This window comes from Cajanus cajan, chromosome 10 (assembly GCF_000230855.2).
Source record: "Cajanus cajan strain Asha chromosome 10, NIPB_CcT2T_4, whole genome shotgun sequence".
NCBI lineage: Eukaryota > Viridiplantae > Streptophyta > Magnoliopsida > Fabales > Fabaceae > Cajanus > Cajanus cajan.
The window spans coordinates 39,611,676-39,629,838 of record NC_138526.1 but is presented as its reverse complement, the minus strand read 5'-3'; the positions used below and the strand labels follow the sequence as shown (position 1 = coordinate 39,629,838).

General features: G+C 28.6%; 2 protein-coding genes across 5 annotated transcripts; both read right to left on the bottom strand.

Moving 5' to 3' along the window:
- Positions 1–243: 243 nt before the first annotated feature.
- On the bottom strand, positions 244–7,218 carry LOC109793737 (G-type lectin S-receptor-like serine/threonine-protein kinase SD1-1). 4 transcript variants are annotated; one of them, XM_020353208.3, is made up of 8 exons: positions 4,581–7,218; positions 4,063–4,176; positions 3,562–3,722; positions 3,261–3,471; positions 2,907–3,144; positions 2,655–2,805; positions 2,256–2,568; positions 244–822 (listed from the first exon to the last, which is right to left on the bottom strand). In XM_020353208.3, exons 1-7 carry the CDS (start codon positions 5,860–5,862, stop codon positions 2,260–2,262), a joined length of 2,466 nt encoding a protein of 821 aa, XP_020208797.1. In that variant the 5' UTR covers positions 5,863–7,218; the 3' UTR covers positions 244–822; positions 2,256–2,259. The 4 variants fall into 4 exon arrangements, with proteins under 4 accessions (XP_020208797.1, XP_020208798.1, XP_020208796.1 ...); XM_020353209.3 differs by lacking the exon at positions 244–822 and adding an exon at positions 1,625–1,923; XM_020353207.3 differs by lacking the exon at positions 244–822 and having other exon boundaries at positions 1,625–2,568.
- Positions 7,214–7,570, bottom strand: LOC109793738 (calcium-binding protein KRP1). Its single transcript, XM_020353210.3, has one exon. The coding sequence runs from the start codon at positions 7,568–7,570 to the stop codon at positions 7,214–7,216; it is 357 nt and encodes a 118-aa protein (XP_020208799.2).
- Between the last annotated feature and the right edge of the window lie 10,593 nt (positions 7,571–18,163).

Sequence of the window (18,163 nt, the reverse complement as noted above, 5' to 3'; positions counted from 1 at the left end):
TTACTATATTGTCAAGTGGATCACCAATATATTAACATTAGATGTGATTTTTCCACGTTAAAATTTGATGTTTGATTTCTATTTTTCTGTTTTATGAATTCTATTTAAATTATTTTGTTGCTTTCAAAGCCTATTGATATTTATACAAAAAAAAAATATATCCATTTCTTTTTTCGCTTAATTATTATTATTTGGCATCTTTCTCGATGTATACCATGAAGCTTTCACAAGGAACTTATATCATAATATGTTGTTCTTCAACAACATCAAAATACATCTTGACACACATTCAGAAGCTCATCAGATTAGTACACGAGAATGACAAGTTCAAAACAAATTCCTATAAGAGCATCTCCAATGGGGGTTGCTTATAAGCAACCCCCTCTGCCACATCATGCCACATCAGCTCTTTTCCACTTTATGGGCTGCTTAAATTTTAGCATTGGAAGCAACTTTGCTAAAATTTAAGCAACCCATAAAGTAAAAAAGAGTTGATGTGACATGATGTGACACTGAGAGTTGCTTATAAGCAATCCCTACTACTGATGCTCTAAGATGCAAGTCATGTACAACTAGTATTTTTCAAAGTCTACTTTTAGGAAAAGAGATAATAAGCCATGAGTCCCACTTCTATCGACCATTTCCTCCTTGTCTACAAAAGGACCCGAAGGTGGCTTTTTGAAAGTATGAAGCCGGTAAAATAGAGAGATATTCGTGCTTGATAACCTTAGTTGAGAAAACACACACTCTTTGTTCCATCACTCTTTATAAAAGAGCGAACCGGCCACTTCTTCATATGGATACCCGATCCTATCTTTGTAACTAAAAAGAAGTAAGAAAATATTTCTTGTTAGGGAGAGATATTGTTACATTACATGCTCATTATGATAAGGACCTTCTCACAACTATGATTCTGATTGTTGTGTATGTATAGTGATTTGTTTTTGAATCAGAAACCATTCTGATATTCTCTTAAAGTTTTCTCAAAAGATTGACATTTAATAATTACTTTTCTGTTTATGTCAACATTATTATTATTATTATTAATTTAGGTACAATAAAAAATATTAAAAAAAAAATGAAAGAGTTTTGGTCCCAGGTGAGGTTCGAGCACATATCCTTGGATGCTTAAGACTTAACAATATGTTTGTTTGATATATAAGTTATTTAAATAATTTTAATAGTATATAATTCATTTAAAATTATATATTAATTTATACAATTGAATTAGTGATTTCTCACTGACCCATTGACTCACTATCTTGACCAAGCTAATTGGAGATCCGAATTTTAAAACAATGTTTCAAATCATTAAATACATTACTAATCATCATCATCATCATGGATAATAGATTGAACCATTTCAACCATTGACTTTTGTGGAAAGTAATTTTCATTAGTTTTTTTTTTGTTACAATTTAATTTTTATGTGTATGACATGAAATAGCATGTTAGTGAGAAGGTTCAAACTTCAAAGTGGTGTGTGGGAGCTGGGAAGGAGGGGGGAGAGGGTAAATGGGGAAGGGAGGTAAGTGATGGATGAAGGGGGTGAGTGAAAAAAAAATGATTTCTAAAGAGCCTTGACAAGATTAGAACTAAATTAGAAAAATACTTAAAGAAAAAATAATTAGAAAAAAAAAAGTATATTGTATATTTATTACTGAGAGGCCTTATAACTATCAATGGCTTAACTATTTACATATGTAGTTATGGGCCTTTAGGCCTGGCCCATTTGGATCAAGGCTCAATAAGTTTAAACGGACCCATTAAGTACAACAAGTGCTAAAGTTGTATGCAAAACGTCCATAATAAACAGAAAATGAAAATTGCATAAAGCAAAAGAAAATGTGATCAAAATTCACAGTATTAGTTTCTTAATTCTTCCAGATCCCTCTGCTTCCACCACATACTTCATATTTTCCTCTAAATTTTGAGTTCCAAATTTGTTGTCGGGTTACAATCCGAGGTGACACATTAACAAAATTAGGCCATCAAATACTATATTTGTTTGGATAAATTACTTCGTAAGTAATTTTAGAAGAAAAAAATAAAAAAGAATTTTTTTTAAAATTATTCATAAATTAAAATTAGTTTATATATGAATTAAAAAAATTTCAAAAAAGTTAATAATCAAGAATTTTTATAAATTAGTTTATGTCATAAGTTGATTTTAATTTAAGAAAAAATTGATTTAATTTTTTTTTTTTTTTTTACATATATTTCTCCTAGTTTGAAGAAGTTTATCAGAGACTTACTATATTACCGAGGCTCTAACAAGGTAACACTTATATCATTGGTGGAAGAAAACTGGTGCTTGGTAGAGGAATCTGCTTCAAGAAAGAACTTCCCCTTCTCCATAAGAAAAGCAGGTTCCTTAGGTTGAGGCAAGGCACTCTCACTGCTCAACATCACTACCACAGTTGACATACTTGGCCTATCCTCAGGATGCTGTTGGACACACAGAAGACCGATATGGATACAACGCAATGCTTCTGATAGAACAGATGAATTCTCCATGCATGAATCAATCAAGTCCAAAGGTCTGTTTTCTTTCCAAAATCTCCATGCCTAAAATGCACAAAAGACATGTCATTGCCAAGGTTTGTTACTTGCAACAAGGAAAAAGAAACAAGTCCTTCTCAGTTTTCACTTACATGATCAATAAGGTTTATACTGTTATTTGAATGGGAAAATCCTCTGTTTTTCTTTCCACTTATTATCTCCAGCATTAATACACCGAAGCTGAAGACATCAGATTTTACTGAGAATAGTCCATAAATGGCATATTCAGGTGCCATGTAACCACTGAAAAAATCATTGAAAGTAAGGTTTAGACTTTAGATAATCTCAAAGTGGTTATAGATGCAGTGCAGATTACAAACTATGTTGTGATAATATTAACTTACTATGTTCCAACTACCCTTCTTGTGTTTCCTTCAATCTCATCTCCTCCAAAAGTTTTGGCCATGCCAAAATCTGATATTTTTGGGTTGAACTCGTGGTCAAGTAGAACATTACTGGCTTTAAGGTCTCTATGTATTATTCTCAACCTAGAATCTTGATGAAGATATAGAAGTCCTCGTGCAATTCCACCAATAATGTTGAAGCGCTTAGACCAATCTAAAATTTTTCCTTTTGCATGATCTGCCAGAATTAACAGGATTGCTAACTCATTAATTGAAGTAGTAAAATGACAGAAAACGGAGAAGGAAAATTCTAAAAGGAAAATTAAATTGCAAAAGATATAAAGAAATCAGAACCAAAGATAATGGAGTCTAGGCTTTTGTTGGGCATGTATTCATAGATAAGCATCTTCTCCTCTCCTTCAATGCAACATCCAACAAGCTTAACTAGATTTCGATGCTGAAGTTTGGCAATCAATATGACTTCATTCTTAAACTCATTAAACCCTTGTCCAGAACTTTGTGAGAGCCTCTTAACAGCAATTTCTTGTCCATCTGCTAGGGTACCCTACAATTTATCAAATATGCAACATATAAATATTATTAAAGATGAGCTCTAAGTTTTTGTGTTCATCAGTGCAGTATGTTGCATAATTACCATGTATACAGCCCCAAATCCACCTTCTCCAAGCTTATTGTTAATTGAGAAGCCATCAGTTGCTTTGATAATTTCATCACGGTGAAAGAAAGGAAGCTCAAGGTCTTCTTTCTTGTCTTCTTCATTTCTCTCTACCGTCAACTTGTTCTCTGTTTCATAAGCTGGAAAGAAGCATGTCATTAAACTACATCAGCAGCACATTACATTGAATTTTTTCTTTAAAAGAAAGCACAGCCATTTGAGGTTTTAGTCCATTGATAGAATTGAGAATATATTCTTCTTGCTGTGCCCATGAGTGACACAACAAACCACAAGAACAAATTACATTATGTTAGGGGAACATGTCATGTAATGGCTTTAACACCCCAGCCACTAAATAATAATAACAATAATATATAAAATTTGAAGTACATTCACTAAACACATTAAAAAATTGATATTCTTTATTCTGTATATATCACTGGAAAGCCCTTTAAATGAATACAAGAGTAAGAAAGCTACCTCTCAACTTTTTGATTCTCTTGCCAACAACGTACAAAGCCAGAATGATTGTAAGAACTGAGGCAACGATGATGATTATTGCTACTGCCTTCATGCTATGTTTTACTTTCACAGCTTCATGATTTATACAGAAATGAGGGAGAAGACTCAGTCATGAATCATTGAAAACTTAGGCCCTGATTGGAAGAACTTTTTCATAACCGCTCACAGGAAAAAAAAAAAAAAAAAAAAAGAAGAAGGTAAAATTGATTTAACTTTTCTGGTAAGTAAAAAATAAAATCAACTTATGCACATCAGCTTTTGAAAAAGTTAGATGAGAAAATTTCTTAAGTAGAGAAGTGCAATTCATCTTACCTTTCTTATTTTTTCTCTCCAAGTACTTATACAGAAGTTTCTAAAAAAAAGGCCCTAGAAAAATGTGACAAAAGCAGAGCAAATACAGTATACTAAATCAATTTCCATCTTGAATGAGTCAATTCATTATCAATGACTTGAGAGAGACCAAATCAAGACCTTACCTGATTCTGAAATTTTAGTTCTAATATATAGATCCCGACCACCACCAGAAACCTCTCTGATATCCATTAGATCACCAAACCACATCAAACAACCACTCCCTCCTCCTCTAACATCTGAATTTGCATAAGCTTTACAGGAGCAATTCTCCAAGCATCTATCCCTGCATTCATTGAGACTCATACTCTCATTGACCCTAGAATGTGAAATATCTGGATCTTTCAGCCCACTAAATTTGACAAACCTATCATTCCTCTTTTCCTTACAGCTCCATTCTTCAGTTAGAAAACATCCTTGAGTCCAGTCCATCATGTTCCAGTTCCCCGGTGATCTTGGTTTAAACCCACTTAAACACTGGCACACTGGAGAATCACCAATAATGCAATTCCCATTTGATCCACAAAGATTGTAGGAATCACAGATATCTCTAGGTACAGAAGCATAAAGTCTCCAGGCTTGAGCCTCTTCAATCCATATGTACCTTTGGCGAGTAGAAATGGTTTCGTTCATAACAATCCTGGAAATAATTGACTTATTCCTGAGACTGTATGTGTAGTACACCTCATCCTTGTTGGAAACAAACTTGAACTCAAAAACTGGATTTGGCTTCAACTCTGGGGCGCCACTGAATCCAAGACCATTCCAATAACCACCGCGGTAAAACTCCTTTGACCCCTCCCACATCATCAATTGAGGAAAACCTTCAAGAGAGACGCCCCAAGTGAAATCACCAGGTGATGGATCGTCCCAGTTTTTCCAAGCTGATACACGCCACTCAAGGCCAGTTCTCAAGTCCCAACCCAGCTTCATTCCTGGTAATAGTGTATCAGAGGGGTAATCAAAGCTTTGCCACAAGTAGTTTTCAGCATCTTGGTCCCCCTCATCTCTCACTACCAAATTTCCAGAATTTAAGAGCTGAACAATGGGATTCAAAACCTTCTTTCTAGAGTTTGCTGACCAAGCCACAACCCCATTAAGGTTAACAAGCTCAAGATTCCCCTCACTGTTTATATGCAACATGCTAGAGTTGCCTTTTACTGGGTTGGCTCTGTTGGCAACCCACACAACTGTCTTCACTGGTATTGACTTGTACCATATTCCCAAGTAACGTTCTGCACCACTTCCTGGACTGAAGAAACCCAATTCAAAAGTACCCTCTTCAGAAACCAAGGTCTTGCCTTCAGAAAGTGATTGAAATCGGGATATGGAGTCATCTGCCATGGACTTGTGGCCAAAGAACAACAGAATCTTAGTAAGGATGAACATGAGAAGAAGATTTTTCATCGCTTGACAGTCCTGAAGCACTGTGCTTTTTTCTGCCTGAGAAATGAAGAGGAGAATGAGAGTTACACCATGGAGCTCACGGTTACAGTGTTTTGGACTTTGGGTGCATGTGTGACAACTCTCAAGGTGTAGCCATTTGTTTTTACTGAGAACGTGAAACCTGCCTATAACAACTGCTCAAAATTTCCACAATATCTTGCGTGACAATAACGTTTCCTCCTTAGAAGTTAGTGTCAATATATTGTGTACAGGCATTGACCTGTTATAGACACGTATATAAGAGTATCTTTTTTTGCTGGTCCTCATCTCCTGTCAATGGTAAGTGTCTGAGGTTTTAAGTTGCCATAACAATTTTGTCGCAGTCCTTGACACTATAAAAAATTATGGATAATTGTTGCTGCAATAGCAGTTATGAATGCTCCAAAACATCAATATTGCGGTCACGGACGTTCCTTAAAACCTTGAATGTGGGTAACCTTGTAGTCTCACAAACCCATGATGAATATCAAAATCCATGTCACACTAAGTTGACACTTTTTGCAACTGAAAAGAACAGGCCATTAAGGATGACAATGACTTTAGTTCTAGAATTTAGAAATATGGTCATTTACAGTTTGCATCTCAGTGAGTCACTCCCTTGTTAGTTAATTCAAATTCACCCTGCTTGAGGTTTGATTCACTAAGTAGTCCTTATCATTAGCCTTACATGCCTGGACTATCCAATTTCCTTCAAGAAAGGCAAATATCAAGTAAATGAATATATGCAATTTCCAGTCCCTAATGCATCAAAAATTCAAATCACTATGCCAGGACTAAGTCCTCAAACAGTAGGTCAACCAAGGGCTTATTTGAGAGGCCAGAGTCCACACACGAGCTTATCAGTCCTCTAAACGACAATTTACGAAAACAACATTTCACCTAAAGACGAATATTGAGTTATGATGAGTGGAAAAATAACACTTGCATTTTGGTTCTTCGGTTAACTCCCAAGTCTTCTCCACTTTATTAGCTAGTCTAAGCCAATTGAGTTGAACCCTATTTTAGGTAGCCGACGATTTGGACTAAATCACAACCAATTCAGCAAAAAGTTTGTTCAAGGCTGGAATAAGAAGTGCATCCAATCATCAATTTTTCAAAATTACAACCAATGGAAAAAAAATGAAATAAAAAAAATGGTCAAGAATTTGTGCAAAATAATTGAACTAAACTCGAGAATACGAAGGGAGGAAGTATCTAATGAAGCACTTCTGCCATTTCATTTAATATTTTTCTTTAATTTCCTTACACAAGTATATGGGAAATTGCCCAAAATGATAAATGAATAAAAAGGGGGTGGTAAAAACAAAGAAAATTAGAAAAAATCTTTCATTTCTTGTTGAAGGACTTGCTCCAGCCACATCCTGCAGCCCTCCATGAGTCCAGGGCTGAGTCTGAACATCAAAATGCAGAACTCCAACTGATTGAGTGCCCCATCACCGTCAAAGTCACCTTCCACAACCATGGAGCGAAGATCCTCATCACTGAGGCCATCTAAGCCGAGCAACGCCGAATTCCTCTTGAGGCTGTCAAAGGTGATGACCCCTTTATCCGAATCCTTCAACAAATTGAAGCCGTTGCATAGTTCATCAATCAGGCCATCCCCACCAAGCTTGTTGGCCATGACAGGCAAGAAATCTTGGAAGTGGGTTTGGGAGTTTTGTGCAGCCATGGTGTTTTTTGTATTGCGTGAGAGAGAGTAAGAGAATTGATGGGTTAGTGAGTGTGATGAAGGGAACATGATTGTTATATAAAGATGAAGGGGAAAAGAGAGAGGAATGTGGGTGGGTTTTTCCAAGAAGGAGAGGGCATGGATAGATTCATTGAAGACAACTAAGCAACACTCGGTCAGAAACACGGTTTACTTTGGACTGCACTTGCTTAGCACATTCGTGGAAGTTGTCAAAAGGGTACAACTGTCCAAGAAAATTAGTTTTTAGGTTTAATCATCTAGTTTTATGAATTTTTTTAAGGATTTTATAAAGGTTGAATCCACTTTTGTCCTTATAAATATATAATTTTCGTCTTCCAATTTTTTTTATTTATCACAAAGTCTCCTAATTTTTAAAATTATGTTGGTCTACCTTTAATATATGGTCCAAAATTAAACAAAAATTATTATATGTGACTAAGTTACACTTTATGATATCACTTAATTATGTTGGTTTTTAAGTAAGGAATAATATTTTTTTTATGACATATTACGTTATGTTTTTTTCATGATTGGTCAGATTTTATTGGTCATTTGAGACTTTGATTGTATTAAAATTATTTTTTTTTTTAGGTGAAAAAATTATCTTTTTTAGAATCATCTTTAATTAAATTCAAAACTTGAACTTGAGGTCTTGAAGTCTGAGAACTAAACACAGAATCAATTAGACCAATAAACATTGATAAAAAAGTTATTTAAGTTACATATATTATAATTTTTATTCATATATTAAGTGATATATATTTATTATTGCTAAATTACTAATATATAACTTAAGTAGGTAAAATATTTGAATAATTGTAATATTTGATAATTAAAATCATACAATTGTAGTAATTGAGGGACTAAAATTACTTGATTAAAATTGAGGAACTAAAATTACACAATTATAATATTTGGATATTAAAATTGCTCAATTAAAATTTAAAAAACTAAAATCACACTATTAATATATTTGAGGGATTAAAAACTCAATTAAACCTTTTTGTTTTAATTAATATTTAATCAATTAAAATAATTTTATTTTAATTTTAATTTTTTACACTACTTTTCTTCTGCATTGTTAAGTAATTGTTAAAAAGGATCACTCACTAATACGTCAACCTTTTCTATTTTAATTTTGGATGGTATATGGTAATAATTAACCAACATTATTTAATTTTAAAAATTAGGAAAACAAAATTTATGGGAAAAAATAAAAGTATTAAAAAGACCAAAGTTGCATATTCACGAAATAATGGAGAACAAAAATTAATTTAAAATCTTTATAATTAAAATTATTTCATGTATTTACATATTTTCCTGTTCTGTTTCAAATAAGTTAATAAATTTTACCTTTCAACCTGTATAATAATAAATAATAAACATTAAGAGAAAAAAAAATATTGTGTATAAAGATTAAAATGAAATCTATAAGTATTAAAAAGTAAAGTTCCTACAACTAAAAAGAGATTAAAAAATAATTAAACATAATTTAAAAACTATACACATTCCATGTTGGTTGTATTCAACTCATTCTCTGGCTCCAGCTTATCATAAAAAATAGAGGCAATTCAAGTGAACACAAGCTAATATGAAAATATAAGAATAACTAATATCAATCATTTGATTAAAATAAACGGTTTAAATTAAAAAAATTACAAATGATAAAAAGAATTATAATAACAACAGCACATGATAATTTTATTTATAATATTTCAATCTAAACCATTTACTTTAATTTAAAGGTTATTATTAGTTATTTTTATAATAACAACTATTTTCACTTGAGTCTTCCTCTATCAAGAATTACACCAAATCACTCATATTACTCGATTAGTGAATTAAGCCCTTTGCTCCTACTAATTATGGGATTGAATTGAATTTCTCTTATATTTTATATCCTCCTATGAGTGAGAATCCTAAACATAATCATGGTAGACGACTGTTCAAGGTCCCATTTTTATAGAAGCACCAAAAATTTTTAGTTTATGTAAATATTAAAAAAGAAATTATATAATTAAATTATATAAAAAAATAATTAAAAAAAGCTAATCATCATCTATTAATCAATTAATAAATGATATTTTTATTTTTTAACAAAAATTTATCCATGATTTAAAAAAAATACTTATAATTTTAGAAAAATAAATCAGTGATCTTAAATATAATAAAGAAAGTGTGATATTTCAATTACAAAATTATACAATAAAATTTATTAATTACCTAGCAATTTAAATTAAAAATAAATTTTTTTTAATATATATATAGAGAGAGGTCCAAAACCGGTTATATATTTACTATTTAACCTTGTGCTAGTGACCCACTACACACATTTAATTTGTTAAGTATGTACTCTCTCTACTTTTTTTATTTTTTATTTTATAAGGAGTACTCTAACAAGTTTTAACTATGATTAGCTGCTGGTTAAATCCTTTTCAAAAAAAAAAAAATAATAATAAGTCGGCGTATATTGCACGTTTATTTTTATTAATTGATAGATAAATTAAGTATTATATTCTTTTAAAATGTTATGTATTATTGATTTATTTATTTTTATTTCTCTTCATTTGAATATATCTCATTATTAATAAATAAGGATTATTTTAAATTATTTTTCTTATCTCTAATTTCTTTGATTTTCTCTTTATTTTCTTAAAAATGGTATTTTATGTCATTACTAGAATTTCAATCAATATGTAAATCTCTATTTATTAGTCATTGTAAACTTTTCCATGACGAATTATCATCTTTGTTCTTTTTTGTTACAATAAATTGAAAATTCAAAACATTTTTTTATTAAAAAAATAATTAAATATTATTGTTTCATTTTCTCATTAAAAACTTTATATTTGATTCATACATGCATTCTAATTTATATATATATGTTTTTGTCTATACTTGTCTAATACATTATGATTTCTTTTCAAAATGATATGAATATAAATAATATAAACTTTAAGACATCAGTTTTTCAATTTGTCCAGAGTATAAAAAAAACTCAGAATCAATCATATTTTCTGTATGGACTTACATTGATAATAGGATATCCAATTTATAATGTCATCGAAAAATTTTAAAAAATAATAATTAATTCTAACTTTATATAAAATTATATCTGTCATGATCTAAACCTATTATTTTTTTTTTAAAAAAAATATAGTACTCGATAGGTGAACTAAACCCTTCTTAAATTTTTAGAATGCACTTTCATTGACTTTCATTTTCTCTTTTACTCTTGAACATTTCGGTCTCGTCTGGACGTTGACTGCGGCTGCGTCAATGATTCGTGTAAATTTTTTATTTTAAGGAGTGTTATTAATAAATGTAAGTTTTGTTTCGTCGAATCACATTTTTATAAGTGTTTAAATATTAAGTAATTTTAATGTTTATTTTGTTGAATTATAACACAAGGAAAAAACAATTTGGAAGCTATAAAAGAAGAAACTAATGTTTCAAGTATTATTGAAGAATCACTTTGAGCGAGTGAAATCTTTAATGGTTTATTTGGATGAGAAATTTTACAAATTCAAGAAATTTTAAATTCTTGGTATTTGAATTACTTTAATTTCAATTTCTACCATTCTTAAAGTATTTTGTTTAAATAAGTCAATACAAATTTATCAAATTTTAAATTATTAGGTTGGATATGATAATTTGATTTCACCATGGTAAAATTAATTTTAAAAATATATTTATATGTTGAGAATTTTTAAATTAAATTTTATAAAAATAAATATTAGCTAATTTTAAATGTTTAATAATTTTAAAAATTAATATTATATAATATTTAATAATTTTAAAATATTTTTGAATATTCAATAATTAAAAACATGAAGAGATAAGAGATAATGTAAAATATATAAGTGAAATAAGAAGAAAAAAAATATGAGAAATTTCAAATTCTTACTTTTTTGGGGGAATTTGAAATTTTACTATTTCAATAAATTTCACAAATGCTTGAATTTCAAATTTCTTATAAATTCTCCATCCAAACAAGATATTTTACCTCAAAGAATTTGAAATTCTTCAAATAAATGAATTACTCCATTTAAATTTTTCATCCAAATACATTATAAAGGATCACACCAGCTTGTTCAAAAAGAGTTACTTGAATGCTTTGATCGAGCAAAATTTGCTCAAAGCTTAAAGAAGCGTTCAAAGGGAGTCAGAACAAAGAATATCACGAGAAGCATGTACAAACTTGCTTGGAGCAAGCCACATAGGTGCTTTGAGAGAATATACACTACAAGAAAAAGTCAAATTTCCCACGGATTATTTCCCACGAATTTTTACATGAAGGAATTTCCGACGGAATTTCTGACGGATTTAAATCCGTGGGAAATTTCTGACGGAATTTCCGACGGATTTAAATCCGTGGGAAACCGACGAAATTTCCCACGGATTTAAATCTGTCTAAAATTTTTGACGAAGTTTCCCACAGATTAAAATCCGTCTGAAATTTCTGACGGAGTTTCCCACGTCTAAAATTATTAAATAAAATTTAAGCCAATTATTTTTCAAATGCAACCAATCCTAATCGCATCAATACACACAACAATACACTATATAATGTTTTCATTATTATATGGGTGTTTTCAAAATATAAATAAGATAAATATAAATCAAAGTGTGTGAGGTATGACTTATATTACCTATATATAATTATATGTTTAGGTTATTATAAATTATAAACTAATTAGCGTAAATGTGTTTTTTGTTACTTATCTTGAAAAATACCAACACATGACGTTCAAATTTAAGAATAACATATCTTTTCTTTAATTTTTAAAAATCACTCATCTCTTTGAAAATAACGTTATTAATTAAATAAGGGGGAAAAAAGTTAAATTATGTTCTGCAAATCATATATATGTATCTATCATTTATTTCTAAATTACATCCAATATGTCATTTTGATGAAAACTTTCATTGATCTTCAATTTTGAAAATAAGATTTTTTTCAATTCATTTTTAAAATTATTACTTAAATTTAATATATTTTTTTAAATCACAGTGTGCATGATATTTAAAATAAATTTCAAAAAAGTTGAAATAATGAAATAAGAGATCAAATCTCATTTAATTATTGATATTTGTATTAATAAATTATTTTCTCTTAATAGTATATAAACAGTATTATCTTATATAAGTAGTTGTATGTGCCTCTTAAATAAATAAATAAGAAAATTAATACTCACTTAAAAATTTGAGAAGAGATATATGTATGACGTTATTGAGAAAAACTTCAAGTAGGGGTTAATGAAATTTTTTCTAGATTAAATCTTCTTTATTTAAAACTTAAAAGATTAAAGTTAAAATAATTACACTAAATAATTATTTTTTTTCCTAATAACTGATTGATTTAAAAATCTCTTTAAGTTGTAGTAATTTCTTAAATTTACATTTTATTGATTTCTGAATTTTATATTTAAGTAAATCAGTAAAATACAAAGTAACGAGTATAAATATGAGTATTTAAAACTTCAATGAATCTATATATAGAAAGTAGAGATAAAGACAGAGAAAATGAATAGAAGAAAAATAGTTAAATATATAGTTGTTTGATTATCTATAGTAATAGATAAAGGGAAATATACGTCATCTTGTAACTGATTTTGTCTAATTTTATTTGTAATAATATGATTATATATTTAAAGAGTTTAATTTTAATAATTTTTTAAGTATATTTTTGTCTTTTCACTTAAAATATTTGAATTTCTATATTTTAATTTGAATTATTTTTTAAGTATATTTTTGCCTTTTTGTCTTAAATTTTTGAATTTCTATATTTTAATTTTAATAATTTTTATTTCTATTATTTATTAATTCTTTTCATTTTAAATATTTTATAACATTAATAAAATTTTATAATTTTAATCTCTCTAATTTTATCTTACTTTTTATTTTATAAATATAATTTGGATTATTCATTTTATAATTAAATTAAAGTTTTTAAATTTTTTATGAGTTTACATTCTAAGAATGTATTGAAATTTCTCAATATTTGATTATTAGATAGCAACAACATGGATATTCTGATTATTAGACATTATGTTATAATTCTACTACTGATCGTACTATATGTTATTTTTAAATTTGAACTCCTAAACTTTATTTGTTATGTATGACATTTTATTTTGTATGAATGAATTTGTTTTGATTTACATAATTATGATTGATTTAATATCTTTAAATAGGATAATTATTTAATAAAATTTTGAATTTTAAAAAAATAATTTTTCACAGAATTTCCCACGGCTTTCTCACGGATTTATCCGTGGGTAATTTCCCACGGACTAATCCGTGGGAAATTACCCACAGACAAATCTGTGGGAAAATCCGTGGGAAATTACCCACGGACTAATCCGTGGGAAATTACCCACGGATTAGTCCGTGGGAAATTACCCACGGATAAATCCGTGGGAAATTCTGTGAAAAATTATTTTTTTTTAATTCAAAATTGAGGAGTTTCAATACATTCTTAGAATGTAAACTCATAAAAAAATTAAAAAAATTAATTTAATTATAAAATGAATAACCTAAATTATATTTATAAAATAAAAAGTAAGATAAAATTAGAGAGATTAAAATTATAAAATTTTAATAATGTTATAAAACATTAAAAAAGAAAAGAATTAATAAATAATAGAAATAAAAAATTATTTAAATTACAATATAGAAATTCAAAAATTTAAGACAAAAAGACAAAAATATACTTAAAAATTAATTCAAATTAAAATATGGAAATTCAAATATTTTAAGTGAAAAGACAAAAATATACTTAAAAAATTATTAAAATTAAATTATTTAAATATATAATCATATTATTACTAATAAAATTAGAATATATAAAATAAAAATCATTTAAGGGTATGATTATCTATTATTTTTTAGACAAAATCAGTTACAAGATGACGTATAACTTTATATTAAATGTGAATTTTGTAAATTCAACCGTTAAATTAAAAATATTTTACTCTTAAATCATATATACAAAATGTTATATTAATCGAAGATGATTTCTTATAAAACAAAATTAAATATGTTGAAAAATTTATATTTTCGATGAGAAAATTTTTTGTAAGAAAAACTATATTATTGATGAAATATTTCAGACAAATTTATATTTGTCGAAAATGTAAGAACTGGTTTTAAATTTGATATGAAAATATTATGATATTCTTAGATAAGATTTTAAGTTAGTATTTTATTAATAGATAATTAAAAAATAAAACAAGGATAAATACATTTTTTGAATTTTATATGTTTGATTTAAGATAACTTATAAAATAACTCTTTGGTAAAGTTATTCCGCTCAGTAACTCATGGCGTGTGTTGAATTTTATCGATCTAATTAATTGTTAAATTAAAAGTTACTAAATTTTACTAATAATTAATATAAAAAATTAATTAGTTTTGGAATAAATTATTTGTGAATTAACAATATAATTGAAACATTAATTATTTTAAATTATTTAACTAAAATCTTATTGACAATTTACTATATGATCTTAATATTTTTGTATAATTAATATCTGGTTTTACTATATGATCTTAATATTTTTGTATAACTAATATCTGATTTTAAATTTGATATGAGAATATTATATATAATTAGATAAGATTTTAAGTTAGTATTTTATTAATAATTGATAATTAGAAAAAAAAAACAAGGATAAATACATTTTTTGAATTTTATATGTTTGAATTAAGGTAAATAAATATATTAAATTAATTAATAATTTATTTAAAATATTAAAATTTAATTTATAAGTATGTATTAAATAAATATTTATAATTTTTTAAATTATATTATCATTATAAATTATAAAATTAAATAATTTAAATTATAATTTTAAATAAAAATAAGTAGACGTTAATTATAAAAGTAAGTACATATAAATAAATAATAATTAAATATATTATTATTATTAATTATTATTATTTGTAATATAAAATTATTATATATTATTATTATAGTACAAATATGAGATTGTATATTTGAGAATGACTTAAATGAATTAATTTGTACAAGTTATACTGACAACATACATATACATTTCGGTAGCTTACTCATAAGAACTTCACAGTTAAGCGTGCTTGACCTGGAGTAGTACAGGGATGGGTGACCTTCTAGGAAGTTTCCCAGAAATTGCACAAATATGAGATTGTATTATTATTATAGTACAAATATGAGATTGTATTATTATTATATATGAGGGTTGTTACATTAATAAATTTATTAAAATTAAAAAAAATTATAATTTTCGGGTAATTTCCCACGGATTTATCCGTGGGAAATTACCCACGGATAAATCCGTGGGAAAATCCGTGGGAAAGTTACCCACGGATAAATCCGTGGGAAATTACCCACGGATAAATCCGTGGGAAAATCTGTGGGAAAGTTACCCACGGATTAAAATCCTTGGGTAAATTTCAGACGACCAATTTACCGACGAATTAGTGTCCGTCGGTAATCCGTCGGAAATGCCTCATTACCCACGGATTTTGGACATTTCCCACGGATTTTTGCCGTCTGAAATACCGAATTTTCTTGTAGTGATATCTAACCTAAAGTCCATTGGCATATGTTATAAAAATAGGATTTGTAGGAAATTATGAGTCAATACTTTTTGGAGCATAATTTTTGTGAAACCCTTTTCCCCTCTCTTTTCTTTTCTCACTCCCCGAAGACTTTTCCTTTCATTCTCTACTCTCTTTCACTCACCCTCACCTTCTTCTTCTTCTTCATTCTTGTTGTCCCAAAGGTGGTGGTACTGAGTAGGTGATCCGAAGCTTTTCTTTCCTCTGTAGCTGCTAAAGATTGTTCCTTGCCGTCTGTTTAAGCCTTCTTCAATCTCCTTCTTCGTCTTTTGTCCCGAAGCTCGGAATCTTCACCCGAGGTAAGGGAAGTTAGTAAATTTCTTTCTTTTTTCGCTGTTTTTGGCTGTGGATGAGTTCTAGGAACTCATTAGACGTGTATTGATGGTTGATTCGTGGCTGTGTTGAATGAGAACTTGTTTTTGGGGGTTTCAGGGTTTTTGAGAAAATTTGGGGAAACCCTTGATTTGTTGTTGCATGTTGAAAAAGGTAGTATTTTTGGGTTCTTGGATGGAAATGTGATAATTTGAACCGATTGCATGTGCTTGGGGAGTTGATTTTGCAGGTTTTGATGAGATTTTCAAAAGTTTGAGGGTTGCTGTTGGGTAGCACGTCGGGCGTAGTTCTTCGCGCCGGGCGCATGACCATCAGAGACTTCATTTAGGCAAGTACGCCGGGCGCAAATGGTGAATGCGTCGGGCGGGCTTGAGGAGGTGAGTCTCTAGATGGCCCTCGCTGGGCGTGGTGGAACCGCGCCGGGCGCGATATCAGTGGATGACTCAAGTTTCACTACAAGAAAATGACGATTTTGCGACGGTTATATGACCTACATTGCGACGGTTAGAATTGCCGCAAAGACAACATTGCGACGGTTTGGGAACCGTCGCAGAATTGTCCGTCACCAGGCAATTTTGCGACGGTTATCAGAACCGTTGCACAAACCGTCGCAAAATTGGAATTGCGACCGTTTCATCAACTGTCGCACCAAATGCCTCTATATTAACATTGCGACCCTTTCATCAACTGTCGCACCAACTGCCTCTAAATTAATATTACAACCCTTTTTTTACCCGTCAGAAATTATAATTTTTTTTTATTTTAATAAATTTATTAATGTAACAATCCTCATATTTGGCCTTTCAAGGATTTTATTTTACGATATTTCACTGTTTAGCATGTTTTATCCTTACTTGTGCAATTTCTGGGAAACTTCCCAGAAGGTCACCCATCCCTGTACTACTCCAGGTTAAGCACGCTTAACTGTGAAGTTCTGATGAGTAAGCTACCGAAATGTATATGTATGTTGTCAGTATAACTTGTACAAATTAATTCATTTAAGTCATCTTCAAATATACAATCTCATATTTGTACTATAATAATAATATATAATAATTTTATATTACAAATAATAATAATATATTTAGTTATTCTTTATTTATATGTACTTACTTTTATAATTAACATCTACTTATTTCGATTTAAAATTATAATTTAAATTTTTTAATTTATAATGATAATATAATTTATAAAATTATAAATATTTATTTATTACATACTTATAAATTAAATTTTAATATTTTAAATAAATTATTAATTAATTTAATATATTTATTTACCTTAAATCAAACATATAAAATTCAAAAAAAAATGTATTTATCCTTGTTTTATTTTCTAATTATCAACTATTAATAAAATACTAACTTAAAATCTTATCTAATTATATATAATATTCTCATATCAAATTTAAAACCTGATATTAGTTATATAAAAATATTAAGATCATATAGTAAATTGTCAATAAGATTTTAGTTAAATAATTTAAAATAATTAATGTTTCAATTATATTGTTAATTAGCAAATAATTTATTCCAAAACTAATTAATTTTTATATATTAATTATTAGTAAAATTTAATAATTTTTAAATTAACAATTAATTTGATCGATGAAATTCAACACACACGATGAGTTAT

What these genes read in the sequence shown, in the direction of transcription:
- LOC109793737 (XM_020353208.3), bottom strand. Translation starts at nt 5,862, where the DNA reads ATGAAAAATCTTCTTCTCATGTTCATCCTTACTAAGATTCTGTTGTTC. An exon ending in GATTTGGGGCTGTATACATG is followed by an intron (nt 3,472 to 3,561) that starts GTAATTATGCAA and finishes GATAAATTGTAG; the next exon opens with GGTACCCTAGCAGATGGACA. An exon ending in CCTAGACTCCATTATCTTTG is followed by an intron (nt 3,145 to 3,260) that starts GTTCTGATTTCT and finishes TAATTCTGGCAG; the next exon opens with ATCATGCAAAAGGAAAAATT.
- LOC109793738 (XM_020353210.3), bottom strand. Translation starts at nt 7,570, where the DNA reads ATGGCTGCACAAAACTCCCAAACCCACTTCCAAGATTTCTTGCCTGTC.